Raw genomic sequence first — 20235 nt, 5'->3', positions numbered from 1 at the left:
GCAAGATTATTCAGTCCCGCTTGGCCGCAACAAGTGACATTCTGGTAAGTGTCCCAGTGGGTTAATTTGGATTGATTAGAAACGTTATGACTTGCAGAACCCTAGTTAATGATACTCTTAAGCTTCAATTGGTTTTATTTGTTAATACAACCCATCTCACTGTGTGAGGAATTAACTTGACTGGGAAGATCGGCTAACTAAGCTTGTACAAGCATATACTGATACTTTTTAACTCTGTCACAAGTATATGTACGAGTATATACTTGTAAATAATGTTAACAGTCCAGAACATAATTCTATAAAAATTGTTGGACGATTCCAACCATCAATGACCAAAGAGCCTGTTTTTTCAAAGTAAACAATTGTCAATAGATACTAGCTAGGGTGGTTTGGAATGCCGGAAAATGCCTAGTTTGGATGATGTTAATTGGATAATTTTTTGTAAAAATGAAAGTGATTCCCTGTTTTATCTTATTCTGCCTGTTCACATGGACCACATGTCCGAGCGGAATCTACTGCTCAATTTCTATAGACACTCCAGATCATCAATACAACCCAGAAAGTTAATACATTTCAATATCTTTTTGCATAGCCCTTTATGGTTCAACTAAACAAATAAATATGGAAAATATATTAAAACAACAAAAAAAGGCAATACGGATAATGCTGAAGCTGAAATATAATGATTCAGCTAAAGAACATTTTAAACATTTAAAAATTTTTACTGTTTATGGACAATATATTTTTGAATCAATCCTTCTAGCAAAAAAATCAACAATTAAATTTAAATTCTAAGACACCCAGTCACCATTACAACACTAGAGCAAAAAACGAGATTATTCCGAACCATAAGTTGAAGTTTTTGGAAAAAAACCCTACATACATGGGGAACAAATTTTTAAAATACATCCCACAAAACATAAAAACTGAAAGTGGCCCTAAGTTCAAAAAAATATAAGAGTACCTGATCAACAAAGCCCTCTATTCCATTGAGGAACTATCCACCTCTCTTTATAGTTTCCAAGATGCTTGCAATTAAGTACTAGCTGTACTTAACATTGTAAATATTATTTAGGTAATATCTAGAACTTTGATACTATTCATTGTATCACATATGCATAAAAATGAATAAAGAATTTTGAATTGAATAACAATTTATTTAATTAGAAATTACAACAAAGTTGGCTTACTTGTCAGATTCAACTAATGTGCTCGGACAGTCGAGGAAAAGTGGAACCAAGTGCTGCAGCAATGAGATGACAGCTGTGTACAGTTGGCAGGACTGGAGCATGGAAAGGAGAGTAAATCCTCGGCTGCAGATGAGAGGAACGTTGTGACCTGCACACACGATAGTGATAAACTCTTGTATTACTATCATGTCTGACAGAGCAGTTGACTGGCCTTGCCAGATTATATTTCTTTCTTGTTCAAGAGGCAAGACCACTAAAACGTGTTCCTACCTTCACTTCTTCACTTATGTTATGGAAAAACATATATAAGTCAAATTAAAGTAGTTTTGTACCTAATATGATGCTTACAGCTTGTACATCACCACAAGTCGGTTGTAATCATTTGCGGATAACAACTGCGGCAGTATGCAATGCTATTTTTTGTTATATTGTTTGTTAATGGTGTATTTTTTATATGAAAACATGTAGATAAATAACGAAATCAACTAATTATCTTAGTTTTGTAAATAATATTTAGCTTGCAGTTCCTATTTCCTATGTTCGTGCACCAATGCCTGTCTTCTTTTTGGACATACACTTCTCAGTAGTAACCAAACAGACGTTTACTATGTGTGTAAGTTTATATCTTAAAATGTTTATCATGGCTAAGGGTGGTTTGAAATATTTGGCTGGCTGATCCCACTAGTCACATCTTCTTCAATTGTAACAGAAAAATTTAGCAAATTACATTAATTACTTACTATTTATTATTAAAGAAGGCAAAAAGCCAGGTTTTAAAGTAAGAGTTTTGACAGGGTAGGAGGGGCAGGCGAAGAAGAGGAATACCCTATTCTTCCTAGCCAATTCTTTAATTACCATTTAGTCATTAGTTATTAATAATATTTATTTAGTAATTAACCTCAGTTATTATTTGTACAGTAATCAGTATTGAATTCAGAATCGAGACCAAATTTTGGTATCGGTATCTGAATAGAAGTTTTTGGTATCAGACAATTCCTAATAGAAATTATTACAATCAACTATTCTTATTTATCAATAAGAATAAGTACAAATTAGGTAGGAATTAGGAATCGATACCACAGTTTTGCGATTTACTAATAGTGGTGTATAATAATCAAAAACACAATTTTCATCCAATTAATCTATAATTCATAAAACCAATAACACCAGAGATATCATTTAACTTTAATATTAAAAGGCGAGGTATATCGTCTCACACTGTATAATGCATTAACTTTAAAAAAAAAAATCAAAATTATGGTATAATGTTTTAAAACAACTGTATTATTATGACTGCAACACGCACCACACTTGTTGGGGAAGCACCAACATAAACCCAAGAGGTGAGAATCTCCTGCAGTATATGTTCTGTAATGATTTAGTTCTAGAAAATAGAGGGTGTAGTCCGACTTTTATTTTTAGAACAAGACAAGAAGTTCTGGATATAACCTTACCTAAAGGACTCAAAAACACTAATATAGTAAGGTGGTACATTTCACAGGAGGCTTCACTTTCGAACCACTGCCCCATTAGGTTCTACAAAGAGGTGGGAGTTGAGGGGATACCGAGTGTCCCTAGCCAAAGAGTTCGAGGAAATAGAACTCTACCAGAAATATGAAGTTCAACTAGAAAGGTTGGCTCAATTAGTAGAGCAAGCCATCATAAAGGCCTATGAGAAAAACTGCACCCTCAGATAAATCAGGCAAAAGAAAGATGTGCCTTGGTGGATTAGGAGGTTAGAAACACTCAAAAATAAAACCCGAAAACTACTAAGATAGGCAAAAAGAACAGATGACTGGATCCCTTACCTATAGCCCTAAATTAATATAAGAGAGCAATCAGACAAAATAAAATAAGAACCTGGAGGAAAAAACAAACAGAACTGTTGTTGGCAGTCTCTAGATTCGAAATGAGGATTTGTATTCTGTAGTGGGGGAGAGCACTGGTCAGGAGGTTGCTAAATCCAGACAAAAGTAAAAAAAATCTTTACATCTGGAAGAATGAAATGGGCAATAAGATCTTTCAAGCCATTTAAATGTCTTGGGGCGATGGAGTTTTCCCAGCCCTTCTCCAAGAAGGGTTGGATATTCTACTAAACTCTGATTATTTTGTTTAGAAGCAGCTACATCCTACGATTTAATCCAAAGAATTGGAGGACAGCACAGTAGAATTTGTGCGGGGAAAAAGACAGGGATCCGTCTCAACCCAACTCGTATAGACCTATAAGCCTAACCTCCTTCATGGTAAAAACTATTGAAAAAATAATTAATATACATTTAAGAGACGAAACCTTACAGGTACACCCACTAAGTCATATCAACATGCATATGTGGAAGGTAAGTCAACTACCATTGCTCTACACAGCCTGGTGGCAGTGGTGGAGGACACCTTCAAGGAAAAGGAAGCCCTAGCCAGAGTCTTCATTGATATTGAAGGAGCTTTTGACAGGGTAGCATATCAATCCATGGAAGCAGCTCTGAAACGGTTTGGAGTTCCTCCAGATGCTGTCAAGTGGACAGTAGCCCACCTGAAAAGTAGACAAGTTACAGCTAAGATCGGGAATTAATTGGTCACTATCACGGCCTGGAAAGGCTGCCTCCAAGGAGGGATTCCGTCTCCCCTCCTGTGGGCGATGGTGGTCAACGACCTCCTAACTAAAGAAGAAAAGAGGAGGATTAGTCTACAATGCTATGCCTATGACCTGGTGCTTATGGTCAGAGGAAATAACAAAAGCACGCTGAAATGCCTCACTCATGAAGCCATAAACGTTATAAGCAACAAGTGTCATGGGGAAGGTCTACGGATTAATCCATGAAAAATAAGTATGATTACCTTTACTATGAAAAGAAAGTTCAATCAAACTAGTACAACTTGTTCTGGAAGGTATCAGGTTTAAATTCTCTGACGCTGACAAGGATCTGGGCACACAATATTTAAAGCAACAATGGTCCTTGGGGTCTGTAAAAGACTCTTTGGATTGAAATGGGGATTGAAACCCAAAATGATTTATTGAATCTAAGAAACCATCATAAAACCAATGGTCACATATACAGTGTTAGTGTGGTGGCCGAAAGTAGAACAAAAAACAGCTGCCAAGAGGCTACAGAGTCTTCAAAGGCTAGCTTGCGTAAGCATCACAGGAGCAATGAGCTCCTGTCCAACCCTGGCACTTGAAGCAATCCTGGGATACACTCCACTGGGGCAGGAGGTGAATGAAAGACAGCCATATTAAGCGCTATGAAGTTTCTAGGCACAAAGGTGATTAAGTCTACCTCCTCAGAAGGCCATACGAGAATAACCTAGGAATTTCCTGAGGCTGAAATGTTAACCAACGTATTAGAAGGAATGGTTATGAAATATACTACTTTGAAAACCATACACAGTCTCTACTGAAGAAAGGAAAAAATGGAATAAAAAGGAGGACAACCCTACAAAAGGAGTCCATAAGTTCTATAAAGTTCTATACTATTGGGGTCTAGGGGATGGGCCGACCTTAGTTCAGGTGATCCCCAATGAACTGGGAAAGTACATGGGAATCCAACCAATGGTTGGGCTCGGATAAAAGCAAGTTAAGGGTCCGACAAGAGATGGCCCTGCTTCCAACTGTACTCCAGAATCTAGGCTAGTGCCCTCATTGTGCATTCCATGTGGCGGTTGCCCTCGGCGCCGCGCAGTAGTGGTGACAAGTCGGCCATGACCAATCTTGACTGGTCTATCTGGAATACCACACAATGCTTTTGCATGACTGAGGGCTCCCCAATCACATGATGTGAGGCGACCCGACCCGTGCTTAAGGGATGCATGACACAGGGGTGTGCGTCACAAACGGAGCCTTTGGGGGTTGGGCGCCCTCCCATGCATACATAGCCTTACCTGGTCATGCGGGGCTCTGGCTGGGAGGACATTTTATTTCCTCGATACTTGTGGGACCTTTTATAGATCCAGAAATCAAGAACCCAATAGATTTTAATCTTGATTGGAAAGGTTACAGCAGGCAGTTACTTCAGATCAATCACATTAATGCAGCACATTAAAGCTGCTTCAGCTGTGTTCTGCAGACACTTTTCGGCAGAAAAATTTCACTTGGCTCTGATACGGGAACCCTGGATTTGTAAGGATAAAATTTCAGGGCTTTTCATGGCAGGTGTCAAAATTGTTAGTACCCATGTTAATAATGCCAGACGTTGTATTGTTTAAGCAACAAGGTGAACAGCATTCCTGTTCTGGAATTTTGTTCCCAGGGATCTCTCCACAGTCATGCTGATCGAGGCTGGTGGTGGACGAACCCTGTTGATTACATCATCATATCTCCGTATGAAGATATGGATTCCACGCCCTACAGAGTGATAGCTACCTTCGTAGATCATGTTGGGACGAGCGGTTTGGAGTTGATGATTGGCTGTGATGCTAACTCAACAATGAGGCGTGGGGCAGCACCAACACAAACAGCAGAGGCAAGTCACTTCTGGAGTATATAATGTTCCACAGTCTGGTGATTGCAAATGTGGGTAATGTTCCTACATTTCACATGCAGATGCGAAGAGAGGTGATAGATGTGACCATGTTGACGGGGGTATGGTTAATCGGATACACGACTGGCATGTCTCTGACGAGCATTCCTTTGCTGATCATGCTCACATCTGCTTTAAAATCGGAGACCTGGAACTTGAAAAAGTTCAGTATAGGAATACAAGAAACATAGTCTGGGTGTCATACATGGAGAACCTAAGGGTAAAATTAGACTATGACGGTAGCAACCACAATACAGTGCAGCTGGAGAAATCTGCAGACAGTCTGACATCTGCAATTGTGGGTTCTTTTGATCTCAGTTTTCCTGTTATTAACAAGAGAAGATTCAAAGTAGCCTAGTGTAGCTCTGAACTGGCTGCTTTGAGAAAGAGAGTCAGGGCTTTATTCAGGAGAGCTAAAACTTGGGGTACTTGGTAGACCTACCACGAGGCTCTTGCACTGTACAACCGCAATGTCTGCACCGCTAAGAGATTAGCCTTGAAGAAACTCTGCACTGACACTGATAGTGTGCAGGGTTGTGCAAGGCTACAGAAGCTATTAGCAAAAAATCCCATCTCACTGCTTGATGGTCTCAGGGACGATCAAGGCAAAAATATTACTGAGCCGGAGAGAATTCTAAAAGTAATGATGGGAACACAACTTCTGGACTGTATCATTTATGACAAGGATCAACCACTCAGCTGTAGAGTGAGACCTGCGGAGTGCGCTGCTCACTCACAACCGAGTTTGGCATGTCGTGTAGTAACCTTCAGAAGGATTGAGTGGGTGATTAACTCATTTAATCCAAATAAACCTCCTGGGGGAGACAGAGTAAGACTGGTTTGCTTGCAGCGAGGGTTGGATATTCTCCTTCCCCTGCTGTGCAGGCTGTTCAGGGCCTCTGTGACCCTCGGGTACATCCCTCTGTCCTGGAGGGTATCCAGGGTAGTTTTTATACCGAAGTAGGAGAGGTATAGCATGGATTGATTTAAGTCCTTTAGGCCGATCTGTCTGTCCTCCTTTCTTCTGAAAACCATTGAGAAGATGGTTGCTAGGTTTGTTTGGGAGGGATATTTCCTGAGGCACTCTCTACATCCAAATCAGCATGCTTACACTCCAGGAAGATCATGTGACTCAGCTCTGCGTTAACTGGTTTGCAGGATTGAGAAGGTGCTGGCAGCGAAAGAAGTAGCCAAGGTATCTTTCTGGACATTGAAGGAGCTCTTGAAAATACAGGCACTCAGGCAATTGTCAATGCGGTCTCGAGACATGGAATTGATGGTCAAATATGTGACTGGATAAGGGCCCTACTTACAGACAGGGTGGTTACCTCCACTTTAATGGGAGTGAGTATCAGTGCAAGGAGTATGAGGGGCTGTCCCCAGGGTAACGTCCTATCTTCTCTTCGGAGGAACCTAGTTGTGGACGACCTGCTGGTGTCTTTGAACAGGGGTACGTGGATGACACTGTGATTCTTGTGAGTGGAAAGTTCAACACAACAGTCACGGAACTGACCAATGCTCCTCTGAACATGGCTGGGAACTGGTGTGATGGGAATGGGCCTTAGTGCCAACCCCACCTTTACTAGGAGGCGTCAGTTGGAGGGTATTGGTCCATTCTTACTGAGAGGCTCTTCCATTGAGTTAAAGTCCGAGGTTAAGTACCTGGGTGTAATCCTTGATAGGGTCCTGATCTAAGAACTCCATTTGGAAAAGGTTATTGCCAGAGGGAAAAGGTCTTTAATGCAATGTAGACGTGTGACAGGTCTTGGGGACTTATGCCGAGGCTTTTGTATTAGCTTTATGTCTCCGTGGTTAGACCTACACTAAAGTTTAGGGCTGTTCACTTTTCCAAGTGCACCAGGCACAGTTCTAGACTGTTGCCTCAACCTCAGCCCCCTGGACATTGTCATTCGGGTTATGGCCTGGAAGAGTGCCTACTATCTTCAGCAGGTGGGACTTTGGTCGGCCTCGGGCTGCAGCAGGGGGCACTGCAGAGTTAGCATTTTGATTCAGGGAAATGCTCAACACATGACATCGGATCAGATGCCACAAGATATTCCTTCAACAAACCCTTCAGGATTGTCAATCCTTCTTGGGAGGCTTGGTTGGAGGGAAAGAAACCTCTTCCACCAGCAAAGCTTGAATGGTTTACAGACAAACAAAAAACAAAAAGTGGCACAGGCCCTGCAATTGTAGGGGTGAGACCACGTAGGGAGCTGATGGTCCCTATGGGTCCTTACCCCACAGTCTTTCAGGCAGAAGTCACAGCCATTATAAAGTATGCTCGTTAGAATCTTCGTCTGCAGTATAGGAGTAAGACGATTAGCATTTTCACAGATGCAGCATTGAAGGAGTGTGTGTTCAACTCCAAACTTGTCTGGGATTGCTATCAAGTTGTATATTCCCTTTACCAGAATCAACAATGTGACTGTTTGTTGGATTTCTGGTCATGAGGGGATCTCTGGGAACAAAAGAGCTGATGTCCTGGCTAACTTGGGCTCAGCGTCCAATATGATTGGCCCTTAACCTTTCTGTGGCATTTCTAGATGTGTATCCTTTGGGGCTGTCTCAGAATGAGTTCACAGTGAAAATGGGAGAGGGTGGAGGCTGCATCTGGGTCTGAGGATGAACAGAATGGTTCTACAGTCGCCTTCCCCAAGGGTGGCGCCTGACCTAAGTAGATGGGTGTCTTCTCAGGTTACGGGTCTGATTACAGAACATGGTCACCTGAGGAAGCATCTTCACAGAGTCAGTATCCTTTGTGAGGATCCGCTCTGTAGAATGTGTGACGAACAAGAGGAAACTGCCGAACACTTGCTCTTTGACTGTCCTGCAATAGCAAGGGAGAGGTACGGCATCTCTGCTAGTTTGGACAAGGGTGGTGAATTTCCCCAGGAGGACCTGATTGGTTGTTTTCGGCGGTTTGTAGAACTGCTGAAACCGTAGACTGGTCGGCCTCATAGTGTGATTCTGGGGTGCGCAAAAGGCCCTTGAGGCTTGAGTGCATTGCAATAAGCCACCCCATAAAAGAAGAAGTTCTATACAGATGGTTTACGCCTTGACTCTAGGGCAGGATTCAGAATATACGGACCAGGAGTTAACCTAGCAGTGCCGCTGGGAAAACATGCCACAGTCTTCCAAGTGGAAATCATGGCAATAGAATCATGCACCAGAAGACTCATACAAATGAAGCCAAAATGAGCTGAATACCTAAAACCCTCAGACAGCCAAACTGCACTAAAGGCACTTGTCTCCTGTTCGTTTGACTCGAATGCGGTTTGGGAATGCAAGAATGCTCTGGTAGAACTGGCGAAAAAGAACAAAGTAACACTCGGTTGGGTGCCAGGCCATAAAGGCATTCATGGTAATGAAAAATCAGATACCCTCGCTAAAATAGGATCAGAGTCCCTTATGGTAGGGCCAGAGCCAGGCTGTGGAGTAGCTTTCTCCTACAGCAAAGCTTTTGTAAAAGATTGTGAAAAGAGGATTAGACCCTTTAAGTGGAGTAGGGTCTCAGGATTAAGACAATAAAAATATTTATTTCTCCTTGTGCTAAAGGATGGGTATCTCCTATATAGTAGTATGTATGTTGACAGGACATTTCCCCTTAGTCCTCAATTTTTTTTTTGTTTGGCTTCTGTAAAAGTCTCAGATTCTAAGGGAAACTTGTATTCCCTTCCAATAACAAGGGAGGCACAAAGGTCCTTTTAGGACTAAGTGCAGGAAAACCGTTTCTTTCCCTCAGAAAAAAAATATTTTGAAAATGAACTGAATTAAATTGATATTTAAGATGCAGTGTTTTATATTTGCAGGAGCTCCAATTACAATAGGACAAACATATTATAATTTATACAATACACATTTATATTTTACAAACATATATTTGTAAAACAATATATTTGAGGGTAGTCTGAAAAGTTTCTGACCTAACAAAGATACAAGACATTTTTTCTGATTTTTGAAATTTTTAAACATAGTCTCCTTGTAACTCTACAAACTTCCCGTTCAAATAGTAATTGGCAATTTTATCTGAAAATTTGTCCATGAAGGTGATTAAATCTTCATTTGGCAAAAATGTTTGTCCTCCGAACGCAATTTTGAGATGAGGGAACAAAAAGAAGTCGCTTGGGGTTAGATCTGGTTAGTAAATCGGATGGTCAAGCAGTTCATACCGTAATTCGTGGAGCGCATTGTCTTGGTAAAACAGAATTTTCTTTTTCTGCAAATGTGAACATTTTACCGCAAGTTCTGCCATCAGCTTGCGAAGTAATGATCCATAGTATACTCGTGTAATGTTTTTTCCTTTTTGAAAATAATCAATTAGAATGACTCCATGACTAACCCAAAAAACAGTTGCCATCACTTTCCCACCCAAAAAAAAAACAGTTTTTGCTTTTTTGAAGCCGGTTCCCCCTTTGCAGTCCACTGTTTGGAATGTGTATTTTAGTTTCGGGCATATAATGGTGTAACCATGTTTCACCTACTGTTCAAGTTCAAATTTCAAACTCGGATTTATTTCGCGTAAACTGTGCCAAAAGAGCATTGAAAATGTTCATTTGAACATATTTTTGGTCTAACGTGAACAAATGCTTCACACAATGTGCGGACAGCTTTCTCATGCCTAAATGTTGATTTAATATGTAACAAACATGTTTTTTTGACATGTTCATAATCTCTGCTATCCCTTTTACTTTTATTCGGTAGTCGTCTAGCGCCATTTAGTGAACTTTGGCAATGTTTTTGTCGCTATTGGACATCCCGAACGTTCATTGTCACCCAAGCTCTTACGGGCTTCAATTCAGCAGCCCAAAATTTAACTGTGGTAAATGATGGTGCAGAGTCCCCATACACAGAATCCAACTGACTTGCAAAGGCGTATTGCCTTTCAACAAAAAAATTTAATGACAGCTCGATACTCGATTTTGTCCATTTTTACAAAAAAACTCACATCAACTCACTCAAACGACTGTTACATAAAAACTGCGCGTCTAAAACAGCTGAAACTATGGTGAGTAACTGTCAACAGATGAACAATGAAATTCAGTAGTTTATATGTTTATAAGAGTGCTGCCATCTTCACATTGAGGTTAGAAACTTTTCAGACCACCCTTATAATAATAATGTGAACAAAATTATTCTTTTTATTTTAGTACATTTTTTACATTTTTCGTTGTCACTGTTTTACTTTTTTTATTGTTACAAGTAAATTATAAAATTTACAGAACAAAACTAGAATAACTTTTAGTGAGAGGCAGAACATATACACCGCGTACATGTATATCCAGAATTCACCAATTAAAACATTTTTTTGATATTTTAAAGAAATTAACAAAAGATTAAAAATTAAAGAATTCACCCACTTAGTTCAAGTCATAGAATTCACCTACAAACCCTATTAATAACTTATGAAAATTTTTAAAGATAAAAATAAAATAATTCACCCACTTACCTAAAGCAGTTAATTGAAGACTCATATAAACAGCCATTGCTTGGTAGGTCTTGAGATACCTTGTTACTGACTCCACTACCTAAAATATGGTTGGAACATTAAAAATGCACATATGTGATAACTAAACACTCCAGCCTTGAAAGATTTATTACAAAAGAGTGATGATAGCTGACTGACTCACTTATGACCACTCGTACTTTGCAATGCATATGCATAAACTGTGCGATTGTTTAACACAGTTCCTATAATTTGATATTATGATAAAACTGGAGTTAAACATTTCATAATGCAGGAAAAATTTATTTTGGCACCTACTTTGGCTTTTTCTATCCTCATCCTTTAATAACCCTTCACACCCTGTCCTCTCACTCATTTAATTTTAAAACCCATTTTCTATAGTTAAATACAGTTTTTCTCTGCTATTTTATATCTGACTCGCCTTTGGCTCACACGGGGCTCCAAAAGTAGATAGAAGGCCGACTTTGGGAATCAGCTGAAGTAGACAGTAAACTCACATGAAATCTCAGAAATCTCACATGAGGTTTGCCAGTTAGTTTTGAAAACCGTTTCCAAGAGTTTGACAACACAATCTTTAATTGTGCCAATTTTCACATTCTTTACTTGTTTGAGATGTATATATCAGGGAAATGAAATAAGCCCTGTAATACGCTGCTACAAAGAATACTGACTTATATTAAGTACTCTTCAGGCAATAAAAACAGCTTGCCTCTGTTGCAGACTTACTCAGTACACAGAGTATTCCACTTCTTGGTGTGCTAAGAAAATTCAAATTTGGTGTGCTGAGACAGTGAAATTGTTCGACAATCTTAAAACCAATTAATTTATTTTTATTTACTCTTAACAGTTCACAATGGGTGCAGAAGTGGTGGGGTCTTCATACCCCAACACATGTGCCAAGCCAGAGCGTCCACGAAGCACACGCACAGCCATCTTCTCTCTTCTTAAGTGCTGTACTTTTCGTGCACGTGCACCTGGGAACTGCCTGATCCAAACCTTGTCTTCTTTGATTATTCTGATCAGGCTGAACTGATCTGGCGGGCTACTTTAAACTATCCTCACTACATTCATTCTTCTTTTCTTACTACTCTCACCTGTCGGGTAAACTTCCCAAAAATCTATCTATAACTATCCTAAATCTAAATTTCCTTCTGTATCCAAGCCAAGGTGGAACAGCATATGCTGAGGGCTGCGTGATCAAGGGAGTGCTTGGTCGTTAATATGCGAACTCTGGATACCTGGCGACCTACAGTTTAAACTTAGCCTTCCCCAAGTAGAGCGGGACAATGCATGGGGTGACCTTTAGATCTCCGCTACTGGGAACAAAATGAGTAAAGAAACACAATAAAAAGAAAACAAACCGGAGAGCTCTTGTAGCACTCAAAAAGTGGATGAAAATTCACAAAACATAGAGGGATTGATGATGGGTTCCGACCCTAGCAATTCTGAACAAACTCAAAAAACAGGCGGACTTCCTATTAGTCCTCAAACCTCCGACTCGGATAGAGTCGGCACGGCAAGGATGAAGAAGACGCAATACTCGAGGGCGAACAAAAAAAGGAAGAGGGAGCAAAAGCCGAAAGGCTGCTCCCAGTACTGCCTAAACTATGTGGAGCCGCCAGGAAACGTATGAGCTGGTTTCGGAAAAGAGGTTATTCTCAGGAAGAAGCCAGGGAATTGGCCTTAAAACCAATTCCGGAAGAAAAAATTAAATTTCTGAACAAACAAAAGGAGGGAAAAAATCAAAAAGACCTCACTCTGATGGATCCACACCGGAAGTTCATTGGAGAAAGAAAACAAAAAACGAAGGAAGACAGGGGGAACATAAGGAGCAATCTGCACAACCTCAGAAACCTTCATATAAACAAGCAGTCAAGCAGGTCGTGGTTCTACACTCCAATTTTCCCGAGACCCTTCTCACAACTGAACAGATGGAGGAGATCCAGAGCTTCATCCTGGAAGCTATCGTGGAGGAACAGGAGGGTCCCTACTCTCCAAGATTCTACGGTATCAACAGGAGACAAGGAGTTCAGATCTTCACTTGTGAAAACACCAATACCGCTGAATGGCTTAAGGGAAAGGAGCTTCTTGAGGATTGTACCAGAGGAAGAAATTCCATGTGCAAGAATTGCGACTGTCTATCTTCCTAACAGTAAACATGAAACCACCAACAAGATTATGAAGTTCTTGAAAGTACAAAACAAAGAGCTCTCTATCGGAGAATGGAACGTTCTGCGTAGAAGCGACGAGGGAAAGTTAGTACTACTTACTCTGGCAGTCGACTGCCCCACAGCAAAAAAACTTGAGAAGGAGGGTCCATGGATCGGCTACAAGTTTGGGAAAATTCAGCTCAGACTGAAAAAGACACACCAAGGAAACACGGAAAGACCTACAAAGGTAGAGGAGACTTCAGAGAAATCTGAGACGGTCACCACGGAAAAAAGCACCGCTGAAGAGATGGATGTGGAGGAGACCACGAAGGTGTCATAGCAATCTGTACATACCTTACCTGAAAGGTCTACTCCACAAGCCAGTGCAGCGATCGAAAGCGTAAAACCAACTTGTTCCCTCTTCTTGAAGAGGGGACCCTCTCTAAAAGGACCATCCGTCTCAGCCCGAGGAAGAAAAGGGGACAGCATCTCCAAACAATCCAAAAGGAGGGACGGGGATGGACCACCAGGGGGAGGTGGAAAAAAGGCGTAAGTATGCGCCTAATACAGATAAACCTTCACCATGCTAAGGGCACGACTGACATCTTGGGAAGGAGGTTTATCTCAACAGGCCTGGATATCGCCCTAATCCAGGAACTTTGGATCAATAGAGGTTGTATCAGAGGATTGACGACTCAGGTAGGTAATCTCATATATGATCAATCAATTAAAAACCCCAGAACATGTATTCTAACTTCAAAACAAATAACAGCCTTTCCTATTACAGATCTTAGAACAAGAGATCTGGTGGCGGCTACAGTGAAAGTGGCATCACTGCAAGGGGTGAAAGAGGTTACCATAGCCTCAGCCTATTTCCCCAACCCGTCAACAAGCTGCCCACCAAAAGAGATAGAAAGACTATTGCAGAGCTGCAGAGATTCGGCCCTCATTCTCGGCTGCGACTAATGCTCACCATACCTATTGGGGAAGCACAAACATAAACCAAAGAGATGAGGAACTTCTACAGTTTATGTTTAGCAATGATTTAGTTTTAGAAAATAGAGGGTCAAGTCCAACCTTTATTACTAGAACTAGGAAAGAAGTCCTAGACATAACCCTATCTACAGGACTCAAAAACATAAACATTGAAATGTGGCACGTCTCAGAGGAGGCCTCACTATCGGACCTCTTCCCTATTAGGTTTAACATAGAGGAGATAGGGGGAAAAACGTGACCCACAGGGTTCCTAAATCTATCAACTGGAAGGGATACCGAGTGTTCCCTAGTAGAAGAGTTGGAGGAAATAGAACCCTTCCAGAAAAATGAATTTTACTTAGAAAGGTCTGCACAATTACTAGAACAAGCTATAATAAAGGCCTACGAGGAACACTGCCCTCCCAGGCAAAACAGGCTGAAGAAAGACGTGCCGTGGTGGACTGGGAGGTTGGAGACATTAAGAAATAAAACTAGGAAACTACTAAAATGGGCAAAAAGGACAGATGATTGGCTCAATTATCTACACGCCCAAAATGAATATAAGAAAGAACTTAGAACGAATAAAAGAAGAACCTGGAGAAATGTTTGCAAAAACATTAACAGCCTGCCTCAGGCTACCAGGCTTCAAAAAACTCTCCAAACTGATCACACTAACCCTTTGGGCACCTTAGTACAGTACTTTGGGGACAGTAAACAGGAAGGAGACCTTAGAACTGCTTCTGTAGACGCACTTCCCAGGGGGTCACTTGACTTGAAATGAGGATATTTATTCTCTAATCGAGGGGGGATCCAGCCGGGAGGTTGCTAAAGCCAAACAGCGGTCTAACAGACTATTTACACATGACAGAATTAAATGGGCTATAAGATTGTTCAAGCCATTTAAATCTCCTGGGGCAGATGGAGTTTTCCCAGCCCTTCTTCAAGAGGAGCTGGACATACTATTAAATACTCTTTGCATTCTGTTTAGAAGCCGTTTCGCCTTAGGATACATACCAAAAAACTGGAGGACAGCACTGGTGGTGTTTGTGCGGAAAAAAGACAGGGATCCGACTAATCCCAACTCGTACAGACCCATAAGCCTAACCTCCTTCATGGTGAAAACTATGGAAAAAATAATAAACAGACACATAAGGGACGTAATATTACCAGATCACCCACTTAGTCCCACACAACACACTTACATAGAAGGTAAAACAACTACCACCGCTCTCCACAGCTTAGTGGGAGAGGTGGAGAACACCTTCGAAAAAAAGGAAGCCCTAGTCAGCGTCTTTATGGACATTGAAGGCGCTTTTGACCGAGTTGCGTATCAATCCATGGAGACTGCGATGGAACGTTTTGGAGTTCCCTCAGATGTAGTCAAATGGATAGTAGCCCTCCTAAAAAGCAGACAAGTGAAAGCAAAGTACGGAGACGAATCTGCCGCAATCACGGCCCAGAAAGGCAGCCCCCAGGGGGGAGTTTTGTCTCCTCTCCTGTGGGCGATGGTGGTGGATGATCTTCTAAGCAAAGCAGAGAAGAGGGGAACTAGGCTACTATGTTACGCGGGCGAGCTAGTGCTTATGATCAAAAGAAAAAAAACAAAGGCATGCTGGAACGCCTAATACAAAAAAAGAACTAAACCTCATAAGCAACTGGTGTCATGGGGAAGGTCTATGGATCAACCCATCTAAAACAAATATGATTACCTTTACCAGGAAGAGAAAGTTCCAGCTTACACAACCTGTTCTGGAGGGAATCAGCATAAACCAAACAAAAGAAGTGAAATACCTGGGTTTAATCCTGGATGAAAAGCTCACTTGGAACACCCCATATTGAAAACAGGATATCCAAAGCGACAATGGCCCTTGGGGCCTGTAAGAGTTTTTGGATTCAAATGGGGACTTAAACTCAAAATGATATATTGGATTTACGAAACCATAATAAAACCAATGGTCACATATGCTGTCCTAGTGTGGTGGCCGAAAGTAGAACAAACAACAGCTGCTAAAAGGCTACAGAGTCTACAGAAATGTGGTGGTTGATTAGTACTTTGAGGGTGACATTGCGAGGGTAGTAACCCCGTCCCTGGTTGGTGATCTGTGGTGGTTGATTAATACTTTGAGGGTGACATTGTGAGGGAAGTAACCCCGTCTCTGGTTGGTGAACTGTGGAGGTTGATTAGTACTTTGAGGGTGACATTGTGATGGTAGTAACCCCGTCTCTGGTTGGTGAACTGTGGTGGTTGATTAGTACTTTGAGGGTGACATTGTGAGGGTAGTAACCGCGTCTCTGGTTGGTGAACTGTGGTGGTTGATTAGTACTTTGAGGGTGACATTGCGAGGGTAGTAACCCTGTCCCTGTTTGAACTGTGGTGGTTGATTAGTACTTTGTGGGTGACATTGTGAGGGTAGTAACCCCGTCTCTGGTTGGTGAACTGTGGTGGTTGATTAGTACTTTGAGGGTGACATTGCGAGGGTAGTAACCCCGTCCCTGGTTGGTGAACTGTGGTGGTTGATTAGTACTTTGAGGGTGACATTGCGAGGGTAGTAACCCCGTCCCTGTTTGAACTGTGGTGGTTGATTAGTACTTTGAGGGTGACATTGTGAGGGTAGTAACCCCGTCTCTGGTTGGTGAACTGTGGTGGTTGATTAGTACTTTGGGGGTGACATTACGAGAGTAGTAACCCCGTCTCTGGTTGGTGAACTGTGGTGGTTGATTAGTACTTTGAGGGTGACATTGTGAGGGTAGTAACCCCGTCTCTGGTTGGTGAACTGTGGTGGTTGATTAGTACTTTGGGGGTGACATTACGAGGGTAGTAACCCCGTCCCTGTTTGAACTGTGGTGGTTGATTAGTACTTTGAGGGTGACATTGTGAGGGTAGTAACCTCATCTCTGGTTGGTGAACTGTGGTGGTTGATTAGTACTGGTCAGAATACAGGCTGCTACCAGGAACAAAGCAGGTCCGTGATAACAAGTTCTATCTAAATAATCTGGTCGGTCAATCAGCCGTCCAGCCAGGGCTGATGTTTGTTGATAAAATATAATTATAATGAAGTTATAGATAAGGCTTCCTTGAACACTATTTAACACTAACAAATTAAGAATAAATAATTAGGTATGGAATATTTTGGCCCTGTACTTTAATGATTTACAATTATATAAAACTAAGATACTTAGGTTTAGAAGGCCAGTGGGTTCGTCTCTTGCCACAAAAAATCACTCAATTGCTTTACCTCCTAACTTTGCAGGAACTGGTTGGTCCTCTGCAGGAACGGCGCAGGGAGAAGGAAGCTTATCAGCCGTTTGGGTAATCAGACCGCCAGCCTACCACACAATTTGTTGTGGTGGGAATTTTTCAATTCCGGGGTGACCGCCACTAAAGCTTCTGTGGAGGATGCTCTAAGACCAGGACAGGCCCTCTGCGTAGTGACGGGCGAAAACATAAAGTTAGTAGCAGAGCTTGTAAAGAACAGACACGTAACTCTGAAGAAAATAGTCTCAATCTTGAAGATTAATATTGGTTCAGCACAGAACATTGTTCACAATGTACTGCACTTCAATAAGATGTCTGCATTGTTTCCACGTTGAGGGCAATGAGACTTGGGTCCACTATCACCAACCAGATATGAAAAAGTCAAGCAAGGAATAGCACCACAGCACATTAAAAACATTCCGCACTCAACTGTCTGTTGGAAAAGTCATGCTCATTCTCTTCTGAGATAGAAAAGGAATAATTCTGGAGCAATATACGGATAGGAGAGTGACGATAACCTCTACTTCTTAATCGGACACGCTTAAACATCATCTTTGCCCTGCAATCTGGACCTAACAACGAGAACTTCTGACTTCTGGAGTACTACTACAGTATGACAACACCTGACCGTATGACAATAAGCAAGATGGCGCCGACTAGCAAAATCAAGTGTGGAACCTGTGCGAAAAATGTTCCTAAAAATAGTATGGCGATTTTGTGTGAGGGAAATTGTCAGTTGTGGTATCATAGTAAATGTGTTGGAATTGATGAAAAAGAATATGATTGCTTAATAACGCTGGGCCGTAAAGTTATATGGATGTGTGATATGTGCCGCCATGATAACCTCAAAGTGCCTGAAGTGAAATACACTTCAATTGAAACTATTTCAGTTGAAAAGAACAATACATATTGTAATCACACTATAAAAATATTAACTGATCAAATTTTCCATCTGAGTGAAAATCAAAAAGGAATAAGTGAACAGTATAGTATCTTGAAGAAAGACAATGATAATTTACGTCAATCATTAAATAATCAAGCTGACGCCATCAGTGAAATTTTGACTTATAACAGTGACAGGAGGCAGTCATATGCAGGTAGATTGATGTTTCATGATAAAAACACATTTTCTAATATAGATAATGGACTTATAATACTAGAACGTTGACTACTAGTAATAGAAGTAATAAACCCAATGATAGGCCTAACAGCCCTTCCAAGCCTATACTCTCAGTCTCAGGGGATGAACAAGTGTACTTGGATAATAAGGACATTAAAAACTCTAATCAAGAAAGTAATGAAGGATTTCAACTGTACAAGTCACGAAGAAAGCTAAGAGAAGAAAATAAAATTAAAAGTGATAGGCCTAGGCCTACACATAATGATAACTGGTTGAAATTTCAAGCTAGGCCTAATCTAGGACGAGAAGTGGATGCAAAGAAAAGGAACCAATTCATCACTGGAAAATCTACAGAGAAACATAACCTTACAACATCTGATAAAATGAGGTTCTTATTTGTTTCTAGGCTGAGTGCTCGAACTGAGTGTGAAGACCTGAAAACATTTCTGGATAGCTGTAAAGCGGGTGATTACACGGTAGAAAAGCTTAATTCAAAACATCCTGAGTTATATTCATCATTATTTCATCATAAAGTTGGCATTCCATCCAATTACTACAGTGACATATACTCACCTGATTTTTGGCCAGAGAATGTATTCGTCTCAAGATTTATAAACAAAGTAAGAAAGACTAGATCTACCGAATCTTTAACTAGGCAGGATATTCATGATTATCCTACTAGAACAAAACATTTGTTACAACTCTTACCAGTTAAATTAACCAAAACAAAATGCAGTCATCTTTTTATGAAAATTAAATTGTTCAATAAGTTACCATTAGATGCTAGATCTGTATCTTTAGTTAAATTTAAAACAGTTTTGAAGTGCTGGTTAAAATTTAATATATTTTATTGTGTTGATGAATTCTTAAATTGTGATACCACAACAATATTTTTTTTTAATTTTGTCTCTTATTATGTATTTATTTATTCAGTTATTTATTTAGTTTTAATATTGTTGTTTTAAAATTGTATCCATGTTAAATGTGTTAATAGTTATTTATTATTGTTAATTTATATAGATCTGTTGGTTGTTTGGTTATTGTTGTTATTAATTATATAGATCTATATATTTGCTGGTAGGCTGGATTGAGTAGGTAGAATCTGAGTAGTTTGTTTTAGTTTTAGTTTAGTGTTTTAGTTTAGAATATTTTAGTAACTTGACAAAGTCTATTGCACTATTGAATGTGTTTAAAGACCAATAAAGATCTTGAATCTTGAATAAACCGGGAGAATGGTCTAGCCCAAAAAGTTTCTTAACAAGTAGGCCTAGATCAAACATTAAATTAGGTCAATGGAAAGTAGTTGACCCATATAAATATCAGTGTAGGCCCACAGCTTACCCTGAAAAAAATCAGTCTGACTGCTTGGTTCCTATGCCTACCATAAACCAAGAGTTAGCTACAATCTTCTTCATAAATATACAAGGTTTAAGGGAAAAATGCGAAGAACTGGAACTCCTGTTATGTCAAAATAAATACTTTGTTGCATGCCTTGCAGAACATTGGCTAAATACAGATGAAATTGAGCTATGGGTACCTGAAGGCTTTTCTCTGGGCAGCAGTTTT

General features: G+C 40.5%; 1 protein-coding gene across 1 annotated transcript in view; it reads right to left on the bottom strand.

Annotated features, from left to right (window-relative positions):
- Positions 1-20235, bottom strand: part of LOC124369659 (ectopic P granules protein 5 homolog) — a 335562-nt gene that overhangs the window by 184586 nt on the left and 130741 nt on the right. The window contains exons 16-17 of the mRNA XM_046827710.1: positions 11151-11229; positions 1191-1338 (exon numbers count right to left, since the gene is read on the bottom strand). Of these exons, the coding sequence (XP_046683666.1) occupies positions 1191-1338; positions 11151-11229 (227 nt within the window). The remainder of the gene's footprint in view (positions 1-1190; positions 1339-11150; positions 11230-20235) is intronic.

This window comes from Homalodisca vitripennis, chromosome X (assembly GCF_021130785.1).
Source record: "Homalodisca vitripennis isolate AUS2020 chromosome X, UT_GWSS_2.1, whole genome shotgun sequence".
Classification (NCBI taxonomy): domain Eukaryota; kingdom Metazoa; phylum Arthropoda; class Insecta; order Hemiptera; family Cicadellidae; genus Homalodisca; species Homalodisca vitripennis.
This window is presented reverse-complemented; position numbering and strand designations above follow the sequence as displayed.